General features: G+C 37.2%; 1 protein-coding gene across 20 annotated transcripts in view; it reads left to right on the forward strand.

Moving 5' to 3' along the window:
• The window catches only part of EPB41L2 (erythrocyte membrane protein band 4.1 like 2), a 227,831-nt gene that overhangs the window by 103,924 nt on the left and 107,979 nt on the right, over positions 1-15,928 (forward strand). For 15 of the 20 annotated variants that reach the window (XM_066373228.1, XM_066373229.1, XM_066373220.1 and 12 more), the window contains one exon: positions 947-1,162. In XM_066373228.1, coding sequence (XP_066229325.1) covers positions 947-1,162 — 216 coding nt within the window. The remainder of the gene's footprint in view (positions 1-946; positions 1,163-15,928) is intronic. The other 5 variants (XM_066373240.1, XM_066373230.1, XM_066373227.1 and 2 more) reach the window with 1 other exon arrangement.

The raw sequence follows: 15,928 nt of genomic DNA on the forward strand, positions 1-15,928 counted from the left end.
CTTTTTTTGAGAGAGAGACAGAGACAAGACAGGAAGGGAGAGATGAGAAGCATCATCTTGTGGTTGTGGTGCTTTAGTTGTTCACTGATTACTTCTCATAGTGCCTTGACTGGGGAAGGGAGAGGGTTCTAGCCAAGCTAGTGACCCCTTGCTCAAGCCAGCAACCTTGGGTTCAAGCCAGTAACCATGTGGTCACGTCTAGGATCCCATGCTCAAACCGGCGACTCTGTACTCAGGCCGCTGGTGAGCCTGTATTTAAACTGGTGACTTGGGTGTTTCAAACGTGGGACCTCAGCGTCCCAGGTAGGACGCTCTGTCTACTGTGCCACCACCAGTCAAGCATTTATGGATATTTTGTATTAAGATACTATTTTGGCTTTCTATATCTGGAATATGGGTCTTGGAAGCGTTTACAATAGCCTTCTCCTGTTATTCTTTTCAAAATAATATAACAGTGAAAAAAATCCCCTATATATGCACAACCATAAAAATGTTTGTTTCTTTTAAGGTTAAACAGACAGAATCCTGTCACTCCTCCTTTTAAAACCGTCCTTGATTTGATTTAAGTGTTCAGTGAGTAGGAAGAAATAGATTTGTATGTGTGTGCATTTTCGTTGCAAAAAGAAGCCCAGGTTTTGCCATGGTATGAGATTATAATCGGAAATTTTATTATTTGAAATGGTATTTAAATTGCAGTTGCCAAGATGTAGTTTCTTTTATTCATTTAATGCTCAAATTAACAAATTGACGAAAATTAGAAAATTGGCAGTGGATGGGGGAAGGAAGATGTGGGAAGTATTCTTTCTAGTAAACATTTGAAGTCTTTTAAAAATCTCAGACTTACAGTGTTTATAACAGTCACTGTTTTTTTACCAAGGACTTTCCTGTTACTGTGTTGTTTTCTGCAAATGGGCTAACTTTAGTATAAACTTCATTTTTTCTTCAGCAGCCTGCTGAAGAGGTAAGGAAGGAGAAAGAAGAGGGGGAGGTAAAGGAGATACTGGAAGACAAGTCTGAAGAAGCAGCAAAAAGGGAGACAAAGGAAGTGCAGACCAATGAGTTAAGAGCTGAGAAGGTCGCTCCAAAACCCACCAAGAAGACCAAAACCGTCCAGTGTAAAGTGACCCTCCTAGACGGCACCGAGTACAGCTGTGACCTGGAGGTGAGTCGGGGGTGATGGCAGAGCTCTCTTGATGTGCGGAACACAAGCAGAGCAGTAGTCAGCCCTCCTCTGGGGAATGGCACAACTCAACAGTTTCATTTTCCTGTGAATTAGTCCTCACAGTTTTGCATTGAAAGAAAAAGAAAAGATAGAAGAGGGTCATCATTTCCTTTACAAACAGTGGTTCCTGACCCTTAAGAGTAAGTGGGGCTGATTTCCTGCCAATCTGTTCTGCTCTGGTCATGTATGTTGTCTGTTCTGAATGGGCATTAAATTGTTTGAATATTACCTCTGGCTGTAAGATACTTCCTTTGAGAAATGGTTGACATTTCAGATACATGACATTTCATACTTTAACCCCAAGTATTTTTATCCTCAGATAATGATTTGATCTCTAGCTCATTTATTTAGTTTTAATTAAAAAGCACTCATGAGTTTCAAAGCATATAACTGTACTTCAGTAGCACTGATACTGATTAATACCAATGTGATTTTTTTTTTAATTTTAATTTTTTTACAGAGACAGAGAGTCAGAGAGAGGGATAGACAGGGACAGACAGACAGGAACAGAGAGATGAGAAGCATCAATCTTTAGTTTTTTGTTGTGTGTTATAACACCTTAGTTGTTCATTGATTGCTTTCTCATATATGCCTTGACTGTGGGCCTTCAGCAGACCGAGTAACCCCTTGCTCGACCCAGCAACCTTGGGCTCAAGCTGGTGAGCTGTTGCTCAAACCAGATGAGCCCACGCTCAAGCTGGCGACCTCGGGGTCTCGAACCTGGGTCTTTCCACATCCCAGTCTGATGCTCTCTCCACTGCACCACCGCCTGGTCAGGCCCAATGTGACTTTTAAAAAGTATCTAGCACCTTATAATTTTATGTAATCAAAAGAGTTTGTGCTTTTTATAACTAAATCACTTTATTTAGATGACATAACTAATAGCCGATGTTTGCTAAAGAACTGCGTGAAGAATTTTGAATGGATTATCTCATGTACTGTTTCTAAGAATCTAGATGAGGTAGGTGTTATGGATATTGCCCTTACAGTGAGGAATGTAGGCTTATAGATAGAGGCCAAGTAATTTGCACAAAGTTTCATCGCTAGCAAATGGTTGAGCCTCAGTTCCAGCCCATTTGTCTGACTCTGGAGCTCATGAACCTGAGCACTGTACTGTTAAGATGAAAAAAATTCATGGTCCTTGCCTTTATCTTTGTATTAAGTTATCTAGAACTTTTTTTACTCATTTAGTGATGGTAATTGTTCTGATACTTCACTTGTTTCCAGAAAAAGAGTGGTAAAAGAGGCTTAATAATCCTTACAGCTCAGGAGAGAGATAGAGGTGGAGAGAGAGAATGAGACTATGTGTCTCAGCAGTAGAAATAGGGAACATTAAGGAAAACAATAGAATAGTATTCTGAATTTAATTCAGTTACATTGTATATGACCACAGGTTCCCTTGTGTTTTCCTATCTATCCTAGAAGTTAGGGAGTCTAGCTTTTGGGAACCAATTTGATAACTTGTATATGACCTTCAGTCATTTACTCAACTTCTTAGGGCCAAACTGAGGCCCGGAAACTGACCTCAGCTATGGAATATAGGATTACTGGCCCCAGTCATCTCCGAAATTTTTTATCATCACCAAACCTCAAGATTAAGAAATATGCTCTATGTTTTAAATCTATTTTTGTTCTCTTTTTAAAAGTCATAATATATTTAAAAATTATAGAAATAATAGAAGAAATCGTTCCATATTCACCAGAAATAAAACATTAAAGACTGGTGGGCAAGTATGGTCCTCTCCGAGTAAGATAATTATTTACTCAGAGATGAAAACATGGAACCAATTCTATAATTTGCAATTCATGAAGCTGAGCATCTATCTTTTTTTAAGTTTTTTATGGGTTTCTAGGATTGCTCTGAGATTTTAAAAAATAGATATTCTTTCTCAGATTATGGCTATTCCTTTCCTAGTTTCTAAGAAGGAAACTAAAAAAGTTTTATGAATAGGTGGTGAAAGATACGAGTAGATGCTGAATTTTATCAAGTATATTTTGTGCATCAACTAAGAGGATCATGTTTTTGTGATCATTTACTGTTGTAATTTAAATTGATGTTTTCTAATGTTGAGCCATCTTTTGATTTGTAATGTAAACTACTTGTTTATGATGATTAGCATTCATTTTGTATTTTTTTTGTAGGATTTTTGCATATACTACCTTTAATTTTCTTTTATCAAACTGTCTTCATCAGATTTTATCTGGGTTATATACTTTCCACACAAAGTTGCTTTTCTTAGTATTCTCTGGAAAAGCTTAGATAAAGTTAAGGATTAACTGTTCTTCGGGAATCTGGTAAAACATGCCTTTAAAACTGTCTTGGACTGGTGGCTTTTTTGTTGGAAGAGTAGGTTGAAGGGCATTTATTTTTTAAATAATTGACTCAATTTCCTTATCGTCTGTTTCTGTTTTTTCTTGAGTTGGTGTTAGTAGTTAATATTTTCAGTGGAAACTGTCTATTTCGACGAACTTGACAAATCTTATTGGCATAAAGTTTTTTTTTTACATATTTTCATTTTGTATACTTGATTTTGATTTTGTTTTTTGCTTGTAGTGTTATTTGCCTTTTCTTCTTGATCATTATTGCTGTAGAATTACTATTTTAATCTCTTTTTTCCCCAAAGAAACAACTTAGATTTATTTAGTGTTTCTTTTCCATTTTGTAATAATGTTCCCTTTTGCTCTTTATTTTTTCTTTGAGGTTTCTTTATTCTTTTTCCAGTTTCTTGAGTTGAATATTTAAAAAAAAAAACTTTCATGGCTGATTTTTCCCTACAAGTACTTCTTGGTAATTGTACAAGTTTTGAAATATTGAGCTTTCATCGCTATTTATTTCTTCATATTTTCTCATCCCATTATGGATCATTTTTGACCACTGAAGTTTTTTTATAAGTGTGTTTTTAAATTTCCAGAGTGTGTACGTGTTTAGGGGTGAATATATTTGTGTATGTCTAATGAGAGGAGGGCATTTTTCTTTTGTTTAGATTTCTTGTTTTATTACATTATGGTTAGATAGACTATGGTCTAAGTAAGATTCTATTGCATCTGTTAAAACTTACTTTGCAGCCTAATATACAGTCAATTTTTATAATAGTTATTTTGATATCAAAATTTATTTTTGATATTGGAAATATTGTTGGCACAGATTTTAGTTTTGTTCTCCTCTGTCTCTATTCATTGTTTAAGTGTATATAGGTATGTTAAAATCTTTCCCTAGAATGGATGATTTGAACATTTTTCTTGGTATTTCTGCATTATGCTTATAAGATTTGAGGCTGGATTATTAGATGCATATATCAGCAGAAAGTAGGAAAGTTATTTTATTTGGTATTAACTTTAATATAGTATAGCTTTATTTTGGTTAGGATTTATCTAGACCAGCGACTTTTCAACCTTCTGTATCTCACAGCATACATAAACTGATTTTTATGACAAAAAAAATAGGTATGCTTATGATTTATTCATACCAGATGGTTGTTGTTGTGTTGGCTGTTGTCATTTTTTTTTTAATTTGACAATCTAAGGGAAAAGAAGTCAGTACCTCTAATTAATTAATCAGGTATTGCATGCTTCAAAAATTCTTGTGGCACGCAAGATGAAAATCGCTGCTCTTTATTTCTTCCCTTTTTTTTTTCTTTCTTTCTTTCTTTTTTTTGTATTTTTGTATTTTTCTGAAGCTGGAAACGGGAAGGCAGTCAGACAGACTCCCGCATGCGCCTGACCGGGATCCACCCGGCATGCCCACCAGGGGGCGATGCTCTGCCCATCTGGGGCGTCGCTCTGTTGCAACCAGAGCCACTCTAGCACCTGAGGCAGAGGCCATGGAGCCATCCCCAGCGCCCGGACTATCTTTGCTCCAATGGAGCCTTGGCTGCGGGAGGGGAAGAGAGAGACAGAGAGGAAGGAGAGGGGGAGGAGTGGAGAAGCAGATGGGCGCTTCTCCTGTGTGCCCTGGTCGGGAATCGAACCCGGGACTTCCGCATGCCAGGCCGACACTCTACCACTGAGCGAACCGGCCAGGGCTTTTTTTTTTTTTGCTTTTGTTCTTATGTCTTTGAGGGATCATGGTTTTTAATACCATTTGAGAATTCTGTCATTTCACTGGTGGACTTAGGGCCATTTATTTCACATGATTACTAATACATGTGGTTATATACTGTCATCTAATTTGGGTTATCTTTTCCTTGTTGAATTTATTTTGTTTTATCTTTTTAATTTTTATTCTTTTAGGAATGACCCTTACGTATATCAAAGACATAGTTGACTTAATAAAATCTATTCATCATTATGCCTACCTCCTTTTCCCCATCTTGTTTAGCACTCATTTGTTGGATGTCTGATCTCATTTGGACTGGTACAAAATAAAGCAGTTTCTTATCTGCGACCAGTCCCTCTTTGATTCTGCCACCCACGGGAAATGCAGTCACTGCACTAGTCAAAGCACATTTGAGAAAGTATACAAAGTTAAAAGCAGCAGTGTGCTTCATTAATTCACCATGACCTAAATAAACTGTTTGGGAAATATAGGAGTTTTATTTTAATGCTATATTTATTTACAGACATTTCTTTTTTTTTTTTTTTTAAATTTATTCATTTTTAGAGAGGAGAGAGAGAGGGAGAGAGGAGAGAGAAAGAGAGAGAGAGAGAGAGAAGGGGGGAGGAGCTGGAAGCACCAACTCCCATATGTGCCTTGACCAGGCAAGCCCAGGGTTTTGAACCGGTGACCTCAGCATTTCCAGGTCGACGCTTTATCCACTGCACCACCACAGGTCAGGCTCAGACAGATTTCTTTTCAGCTAATAAATGTGTGCTTAATATACCATTTGAGAATGAATTTCTAAAGACAAATAGATAAATTTGAAATGTGTGAATAAACGTTTTTCTCTATCAAGTACAAATCAAAATGGAATTTTAGTGGACTGTAGTGATGTGATCCCACAGAAGATTTTATGCACCAACCGTTCCTTGTAATTCTAGGCAGTGACTTTATATCTGAACAACAGCCATAATTCATCTGTGGCATAATAGTTGTTACTAACAAGTCAGATGTTATAAGTTGTATTCCCTGTTTTGATTAATTTTTCTTTTAGCCAATTCTTTCCACTTAGGTTCTCTGGTTGCTTGCGCAGTATCATTAGTGTGGCTCTGATACTTATCAGACTCGCTGTTATTTCCTCTTCAGGAGCAGAGCCCCAAAGACAGCCGTCACGTGGTTTGGGCGCTCTCCTGTTTCCCAGTTCCAAGGCTGACCTTAGACAGATTGGGTGATATGCTGATGCTGCTTATCTGTAGTTCCGCAGCTCTGTACCGGAAATTGGTGTCTGAGGACTATTTGGGGAAGTATGTTGTGGGAAACTGCAGCTACCAATGAACTTGAAAGCACTCAAGGAAGATGAATACAATATGGGAACTAAATACTTTTATTTGGTTGAGAGATTAAATTTGTTTTCATCTGTTTACTGTCATTAAAGATCATATCTATCATGGCTTTTGGATGCCTATAGTTATTGCTTACTTTTTTTCTTTCTGTAAGTATATGTGTCTAATGTCCCATTAGACCTTTAGATGGTAGCACGTCTCCTGAGGAATCCCTGATGTCTTCACTTAGGGCATCTGCAGCAGTCGAGAGGACTGTGTGGCCTGTGCAGGAGTCTCGAGGATTGGAATGGCCTGATTTACAGGACCTTTTAGAGTAGGATGAGCTTCTAGAAGGGCTCAAATGTGAGTGTGAGCTGATTAACCCTTTGAGTAGTGAGTTTTTTTTCATGCTTGCTTACCCCCAGGAATGAGTTTTTTTCAAAAAATGAAATTAGTTCCAGTTTTATTAACTTAAAATCATGTTCGTTTGATAACCAATTATAGAAACAAGAAGAACATATATTTGCCTTTTTTAATGTTGCCTTACACATTTTGAAAATAAATTAATCGTATTCTGGATGGTCAGAAGGCATGAGGACGTACATGAACGTTTGTACTACTCAAAGGGTTAAACCAGGGGTAGTCAATCTTTTTATACCTACCACTCACTTTTGTATCTCTGTTAGTAGTAAAACTTTCTAACCGCCCACTGGTTCCACAGTAATGGTGATTTATAAAGTAGGGAAGTAACTTGATAAAATTTATAAAGCAGAGTTACAGCAAGTTAAAGCATATAATAATAATTACTTACCAAGTACTTTATGTCGGATTTTCTCTAAGTTTGGCAGAATAAATCTTTATAAAACAACTTACTGTAGTTAAATCTATCTTTTTATTTATACTTTGGTTGCTCTGCTACCGCCCACCATGAAAGCAGGAACGCCCACTAATGGGTGGTAGGGACCAGGTTGACTACCCCTGGAAAACCGATCCATAGAGCAAAAGGGAACTGGGGAGAAATGGACTAGAGGTTGTAAAGTTTGTTTGTTTGTTTGTTTTTTTTTACAGAGACAGAGAGAGGGATAAATAGGGACAGACAGGAACGGAGAAAGATGAGAAGCATCAATCATTAGTCTTTTTATTTTTTAGATTTTATTTATTCACTATAGAGAGGAGAGAGAGAGAGAGAGAAGGGGGAGGAGCAGGAAGCATCAACTCCCATATGTGCCTTGACCAGGCAAGCCCAGGGTTTTGAACCGGCAACCTCAGTGTTTCCAGGTTGACGCTTTATCCACTGCGCCACCACAGGTCAGGCGAGGTTGTAAAGTTATTGAGATAAAAGACCTAGCAGGGACAAAAATGCCCTTTAGATTTTAGAACATGGTAGATAACTAGGTGGCTACAGTAATTTAAGGGGAACTTTTTTATCCATTGCGTTGGTTCAGATGTATATCAATGGTCTTTGTAGATATACTTTCGTCAGTGTGTTTATAGCATTGGGAAAGTTAGGCGGTTTCCTGTTGTGTCAGCTGTCAGTACCTGTGATCAATGAAAGGGTCCTTTTTAAACCATTTAATATAAAAAGTTACTTCATTACTTAAACATTATTTCTAAATCAGGAAACAATTCTTGGAGATGTTTTTGTTTGGTATCCTAACATCATCTCTGCTTCTCAGATTACTCCCTTGAAATAGGTAGATAAGTAGTAGTTCTCCATATATTCATCTCCATCCCTTCTTCCTGTCCCGGCTCTTTACTTTTGATGGCTTTTTATGCATTCTTTCTCCTGTGGGTCATCTGAGCCTATTCGTTCTTGAACCTCAGAAATTAAATGAAAAGGAATGTCCATGGAGTCAAGGCAGCACCATTTTCAAAGACTTAATTATTATCTTTGAAGTCTTGAGTTATTTGGAGGAAAGAGACAGTGGTGGGATTCGGATGGTTTGCACTGGTTCCGCGAAACTGATACCTAATTTTGTGTTGAGTTCGGTGAACCAGTTGTTAAAATGTCACTTGTAATCAGAGTTCTCTCTAAGGTGGGCACCGGGGCAGCCGTCCAATGTGAAAATCATAAATTTACACTCCTTACTCTTTTTTAACATTCCTCTGTGCAGTAGCATATTCTAAGTGCCTGTAGTAATGCTCATTCTGTCCATAGGTGAAAAAAATAACAAGTGAGGATGCCAGTTGAGAAGCAATATAGAAATATCTTAAATAACAGTTTTATTCTTTTTTGTCAGTTATTTAATATTTTTTCATTAATATTTTAAAACTTTCTTATAACATTAATCTAGTTTTGTGTACCTCTTTTATTCTTATTTAAGTATTAAATGCATGAAATAATAAACTACCTTTATGTTTATCTTTTTTTATACTTAAGATGGTCATTAGGGCAGAGAACTGATTATTATTTGAATCCCATCACTGGAGAATATAAGTTAATATTATATTAAGTTGATAAAAATGCTTCACACAGTATTTATGAGCATAAATGTAACTGCATTTTTAGAGAATGATTGTAGTTAAGTAGAAAATAATACAGAAATGGCTTGACTTTAGTGTTATTTTTACTTATGTAACAATAAGCTTATTGCTAAACCATGCATTAATTTTGATGCAAGGCCTTGTCTGTCTTTGTGCATCTGTTCCAAATATTTGTATGAGTTATTTTTTCATTGTAGTTAGTGGAAATTATGGCTTATATTTTATACTAATTTATCATCTATTTGACAATAAGCTGAAATCTCAAATTAAAAAAAAAATTATGACATTTTTTAATGAAGAAACTTGATGTTTTCTGTTCTTTGATAATGTCTATTTTTATCTCATTGCGATATGTAATGGTATGTGACAAGCTCCTTGATACCAGACTTTAACTGTAAAGAATTTTAAAGGAGTCTTCTGGATTCTGCATGCTTGCTCCAGACACTCAGCTATAGAGTAAGGTTTTGTTGAAGCCATAGATCTCAAGTCAAGACATCTATGTTTACTTTATTATTATTATTTTTGACTCTGGATGTTGTAGGGAAGTTACTTCCTCTTCTTTTGTTCCATTCTCAGATGGCAAAGTAAGAATGAAAATATTTGCTTCCTCTTTATCTGGCATTGAGTTAGTTTTACGACAGCTGATAGGTCTGTATATACATATACATACATATATATGTATATATATATTTTTTAAGTCTGAAAATAAATATAAAAGTTGCTCAAGACTTTGGAAGCATGAGTGAATCAGCAATCTGTTAGAGTTGCTCACATTTTCCTCTGGCATCTGAAAGTTGTTCCCACGTGTTGATTTTGACTGAGAATTGAGGGCATTGTTTCTGCCCACACAGGAATGTCAGTACCATTTTTTCTTAGCGCTATGAATAAGGCTACCAGAATGCTGGCGCTCTCTGCACCAGTGTTCTGATGATAATTTGTCAGAAAGTAGAATGTGCCAAGATCTTCTTGCTTTTCCTGTGTGGAGTGCTGGCCTTAGACATCCAATTTTATGTTATTACTTTCTACAGCATTTTGTTTGTTTACTTGATTGTTTATGGCTGCTTTCACTCTCTAAAGTTGTTTCTTCAGACCTCTTCTACTGACCTTTTTAGGCTTACTGGTTAAATAGTTTTTACTCTCTTCGTACTTGTGGGGGATCTGGAAGCTGTGGCACTCAAACCTCCTACAAAATAGAGTTAGATTTAAGTATGGTGTAGAGACTGGGAACAAGTTATTGACCTATGTTATGTGCAGTTTAAAAGGCCAATGACATAGGTCCAGATGGAATGTCTCTGGCTAACTCTCCTTTTAGCTTAAAAAAAAATCCTTTATAAAAGATTTAAGGTGATTATTCTGTCTAATAATTTAATATTTATTTACTGAGTGGGGAAAGGCTGCCATACCACAAAAGTAGTCAGCTACATTGGTCCAGCGTGAAGAACACTAGGGGTTCACAGGAGTGGAGTGTGGGTCCTTCATCAGTCTGTTCTTCAGTTGGGCATTCAGGACCCTGTTAGATATGGCCTCACACTTTTTTCTTTTTCTTTTAATTTTATTGGGGTCACACTACTTAACATAATCATACAGGTTTCAGGTGCCCAATTCTACAACACACCTCTGTACACTGTATTGTGTGTTCTCTCCCTTGCCCCCACGCAGACTGCCTTTTGATCTGTTAATACTGGATTTTCTGAGTCTTTCCCTGAAAATCAAATTGGTCTTTCTTCAAGTTTCTAATTAGACCATTTCCACATTTTTATTTCTCCATCCACATGATTGCTTCCTATCTTTTAATGTCCAACTCAAACCCAGCTTTCAGAATGCTTTTTTCTTCCTCTGGACTGGTTTGTTCCATTTATTTGGCAATCAGTCACACACTACCTTGTGAAAGAATCTTGTTTTGAACAACTGCTAAACTCTTGTATTGTAGTTTGATTTTTCTCATGCTTGTGGTGTTTTTCACCTGAATTGTTAGTTCCTGGAGAAAAAGTACCTTCTTCTCTCTTGCAGTAGGGCGTATGTACTTCTTTGCCTGTATGTAGCACTACTCCTGGCAAGTGTTGACTTATTTCCCTCTATTTTCTTATACAGGTAGAAAATTTTTATCTTATCTAAGCTAGATGATTGCAGTTGCTTATGTTCCTAATTCTTCTCTTCATCTTCTCCAGTTAGAAAAGATGCGGGTTTATGTATATATGTATGTATAAGTCCCCCCCTTGCCCAGTCACCATAATTGCTATTTCTGTTCACCACTGCCCTGCGTTTTTCAATACAGGGTGGGGCAGAAGTAGGCTTACAGTATGGGAAACACCGTTTATTCTTGTATATTATTTATTATTGTATTATTTCCCATATGAACATCTGTAAACCTACTTCTGCCCCACCCTGTACTTAGGAACAGTAGGCTAACCTTTTGTAGAAGCACTTTAAGGGCATAAGTAAGTGAAAATAATTTATTAGATTTCTATAAAAGACTATATGAAACTGCTAGGGTTGAGAGCAATACAGAAGTGGGTAAGATTTAGTCTTGGCCCTAAAGGAGTGCACAGCTTGGAGGGGAACGTAGACTCCCAAAGCTAAGAGTTCTTTCATTGAAATGAGAGCTTTCTGGTTTGATTGCTTGCTTGCTGCGTGTAGGCTGGGCTTGTCAAGAAGAATATAATGAATGCTTTATTTCTCTCATGTCTCCTCTTCTCTTGAGCAAACTAAAAAAATGATGTGGTTTTTATTTCTCAGCTGTCAAGAATTTGACCACAGGCTTTCTCTTCTCCATCTTCTGCACTTTTGGTTTTAAACTTGGGGGATTGCTTTTTTGTCTGTGCATTAGTGGTATTTTGAAAGCACTAAGCTTGACACTTGAAAATAAGTTCTCACTCTGAGTAACCATCCTGACATAATTTTGCAGGCAACATCCGTCTTTTCTGGCCCTTCTCTCACATGCTCCCGGACTAGCTAACTGCGTGGTAACCCAGCACTTCATAACTTGACTGCAATCCGAGGGTGGTAGTACAGTAGGCCCTGGAGCTTTGAATTATTTTCTTCTTAGAATGAAAATTGTAATTTTATTGGAATAAAAATTATTTGAAGGTTGAGTAAGATTAGAAATGATGGGAAAGGAAAGGGTCATTTTCAGAATTAAATTTGTAGTACTTTAAAATCAGTTCAGACATATTTTTCTCACTTTGTAAAATATGCAAACATTAAAATTTTAAAAACCTTGTCAGGGTTTATAAAATGAAGAGTTATCATCTTATTTCTCATCCAGCAAAACCTACGAGTTATCTGTTGTTGAGTTCGTTCTGCTCGGAATCCCTTTGTTTCCAGTACTCCTTCATTTCCAGTCTCTTTTCCCTGCTATTGTCCTCTCTTCTCCTGAGCAAATCAAAGATGTTAGTGACTGTTTTTATTTCTCAACTTTTAGGAAATGTTCTCAACTTATCCTGTTCCACCTCCACTCACCCAAGATTCCTGTGGAGATGTGTGTAGTGTTTGATGGGAGACAGGGATTTGAGAGTCTTGCCTCTGCCTGTGTGTATAGTTCACAAAAGCTGGAGCTGTGGCCATTCTTTTCATCCACCTCTTTCACAGCAAGGTGCATACTCTAACCCAAAAACATGGACAGAATTTATCATTTGTTTTACAGCACTATAATATAATACACCAACATTTGGATCTTAACAGGATGGAATGTTATACAGTGTGTCCGTAAAGTCATGGTGTACTTTTGACTGGTCACAGGAAAGCAACAAAAGATGATAGAAATGTGATATCTGCACCAAATAAAAGGAAGACTCTCCCAGTTTCATACCTATTCAGTGCAGTTCCATGTGGGCTCACGCACAGATTTTTTAGGGCTCCTTAGGTAGCTATCCCATATAGCCTCTACAGACTCGTCACTGACTGATGGCCTACCAGAATGGGGTTTCTCCACCAAACTGCTGGTTTCCTTCAACTGCTTATCCCACCAAGTAATGTTATTCCTATGTGGTGGTGCTTCGTTATAAACGCACCAATATTCACGTTGCACTTTGGTCACGGATTCGAATTTAGCGAGCCACAGAACACACTGAACTTTCCTCTGTACCGTTCACATCTCGACTGGCATGGCCGTGGGCTGCTCCGCTGTATACACGGTGTTACGTTGTCATCTGCGCATGCGCACATGCTGCCACATCATCCTACAGAAACTGGGAAGGTTTTCCTTTTATTTAGTGCAGATTTCACATTTTTGTCATCTTTTGTTGCTTTCCTGTGATTGGTCAAAAGTGCACCATGAGCCCATGCCGGTTGGCTCCGTGGTAGAGCGTCGGCCTGGCGTGCAGGAGTCCTGGGTTCGATTCCCAGCCAGGGCACACAGGAGAAGCGCCCATCTGCTTCTCCACCCCTTCCCCTCTCCTTCCTCTCTGTCTCTTCTTTCCCTCCCGCAGCCAGGGCTCCATTGGAGCAAAGTTGGCCCGGGCGCGGAGGATGGCTCTATGGCCTCTGCCTCAGGTGCTAGAATGGCTCTGGTTGCAACAGATCAACACCTCAGATGGGCAGAGCATCACCCCCTGGTGGGCATGCCGGGTGGATCCCGGTCGGGTGCATGCGGGGGAGTCTGACTGACTCTCCGTTTCCAACTTCAGGAAAAAAAAAAAAAAAAAAGTGCACCATGACTTTACGGACACACTGTATAATATAATAAAATATGATTTATAAAAAGCACTGGATTACTCAGAAAAAAATTCATCTATGTGGTTAAATGATTGATTGCTGTTTTTTATTTTTGCTTAATTATGTTTTGCAACAGAGTTAAACATTAACTCTGGTAGAAAAGTTATTAGGAATATTACTTAACTTTTTAAAAACTCATATTCTAGAAGACGCACCTCCAGACAAAAGCTACATTCTACCAATTAACTGAATTGCACCTCATAACTGAGTGTTTAAGTTACGAAATATGTCCTTTGCCCTGTTTTAAGATTGAGTCTGATTTTGTGAATCACCTAGTTGTTTACACAGAGAAGTAACTTAATCTGAATCTTATCATAATATTTTTTATATTCATTGAACTCTTTTCATAGTTGTGTTAGCAATGATTTAAAGAGAATTGAATAGGAATGCTCTACTAAGCTATTTTTCTATAGCACAGAAAGCCTGTATGAATCAAATGTCAAAATTCATTCTGGGCGAATAGTTTACAGAGAATGTGCTAGCCTACATAATTTTTTGCGTATGGCCTTTGAAATAAGTTTTAAAGAAATGGTAAATTTTTAAAAAGATACTTTAAAAAACTGGGTGTGTTTTTCTGGGTAGATATTTGATACCAGCCTTTTTATCTAATAGTTTTAGTTACTTCTCTGTCTTTTGGAAATGATTGTACTTTTTCATAGATTTTAAAAGAGATTGTACTTTTTCATAGATTTATGTCAGCTCTTGCTATTCAACGTGAATAATAGAAAAAGTTGTACAAAAAACAAGTTGGAGTTTTCACTTAAGAATTATTCTAATGTCATAACTGTTGAACTCCCTTAGTGATAGTGTATAATTTTTTTTTTTAATTTTTATTTATTCATTTTAGAGAAGAGAGAGAGAGAGAAGGGGGGGAGGAGCAAGAAGCATCAACTCCCACATGTGCCTTGACCAGGCAGGCCCAGGGTTTTGAACCAGCAACCTCAGCATTCCAGGTCGATGCTTTATCCACTGCACCACCACTGGGTCGATAGTGTATAATTTTTAATAAAAATAGTATGTTAAGAAGGTCATATTTTTACAGTATTTTACAAATTTTATCTCAAAATATTATTCATTTAAATGTATCTTCTGTGTTTGGAAATAATTTTATCCCCATATATTGATTTAGTTAATGCCTTTGCTAAGAAGATAAAAAGTATGAAATAATATATGTATATTTTAAGTTGCTTATAAATTTTTCTTTCAGAGGTCAACTTTACATATGAAACAAGGATATGAATATAATGGAAAAGTACTGTTTATGTTTTAGAGAAACAGTGTAAGAGGGCAGAAGTGCCGTAGTACTATGGGCTCGAGTTAGTCAGCATCTTCCTTGAGCAGAAAAACTCCTGGACTTTGAAGAATGAGGTATTTAGGAAAACTCAGCAACACTTAGCCTCTTAGATTTTTTTTTCATCTGAAAGTGGTTAAATAGTAATATTACCAAGCAGAAATTTGTAGCTATAAGAAAAGGTTTAAATGTTTACTTTCTTATATGTCAAGGATAACGTGCTCAAATGTTCTGTAAACTTCTGAGAGGAGCAAACTACCCTTTGCTTGGCCACTAATGCCGTTTTTGACCCCGACCTTTCTTGGCTTGGATTTAACTAGGAATCCTTTCATCTTGAAAAGCCAGTATGTTGTTGGGGTTCCAGTGAATTAAGCTCTTCACTTTCTAAACATTAGAGAGAGGGGGGCTTCAGCCATAGGCAAGATCACAAGAAAAACATAAAATATAAATGCACAGACTATCTCCTGTCTTTTTCAGCCTGCTTTCCAAAGTTTGTTGGCACTGATTGCATTCTTTTTCTCCTTTCCCTTGTGTCAGGAGAAAAAGAATTAATCTGCACATTTGCACACGTGCTACATCATTTTAGGAAAGCTTCCTTAGGGAGCAGAGCTAAATATGTATGTTCTATCTATCGTTTTTAATGGGAAGTCAATGTTCTACTTAGGAAAGTTGAACAACGAGCATGATTCATCCGTAGGAGAAAGTGAAGTGGGCCAGTCCAATACAGCACAGATCAAAGTTGCCATAAAGCTTTCTGGATAGCTTGTTATAAAAAGTCTTTTAATTGGTTGTGGTAGCTTTGGTAACTCTGTTTTGACATCATTCACTGTTTTTAGTTATTTTCTTACTTTATTGTTTCC

Source organism: Saccopteryx leptura, chromosome 3 (genome assembly GCF_036850995.1).
Source record: "Saccopteryx leptura isolate mSacLep1 chromosome 3, mSacLep1_pri_phased_curated, whole genome shotgun sequence".
Classification (NCBI taxonomy): domain Eukaryota; kingdom Metazoa; phylum Chordata; class Mammalia; order Chiroptera; family Emballonuridae; genus Saccopteryx; species Saccopteryx leptura.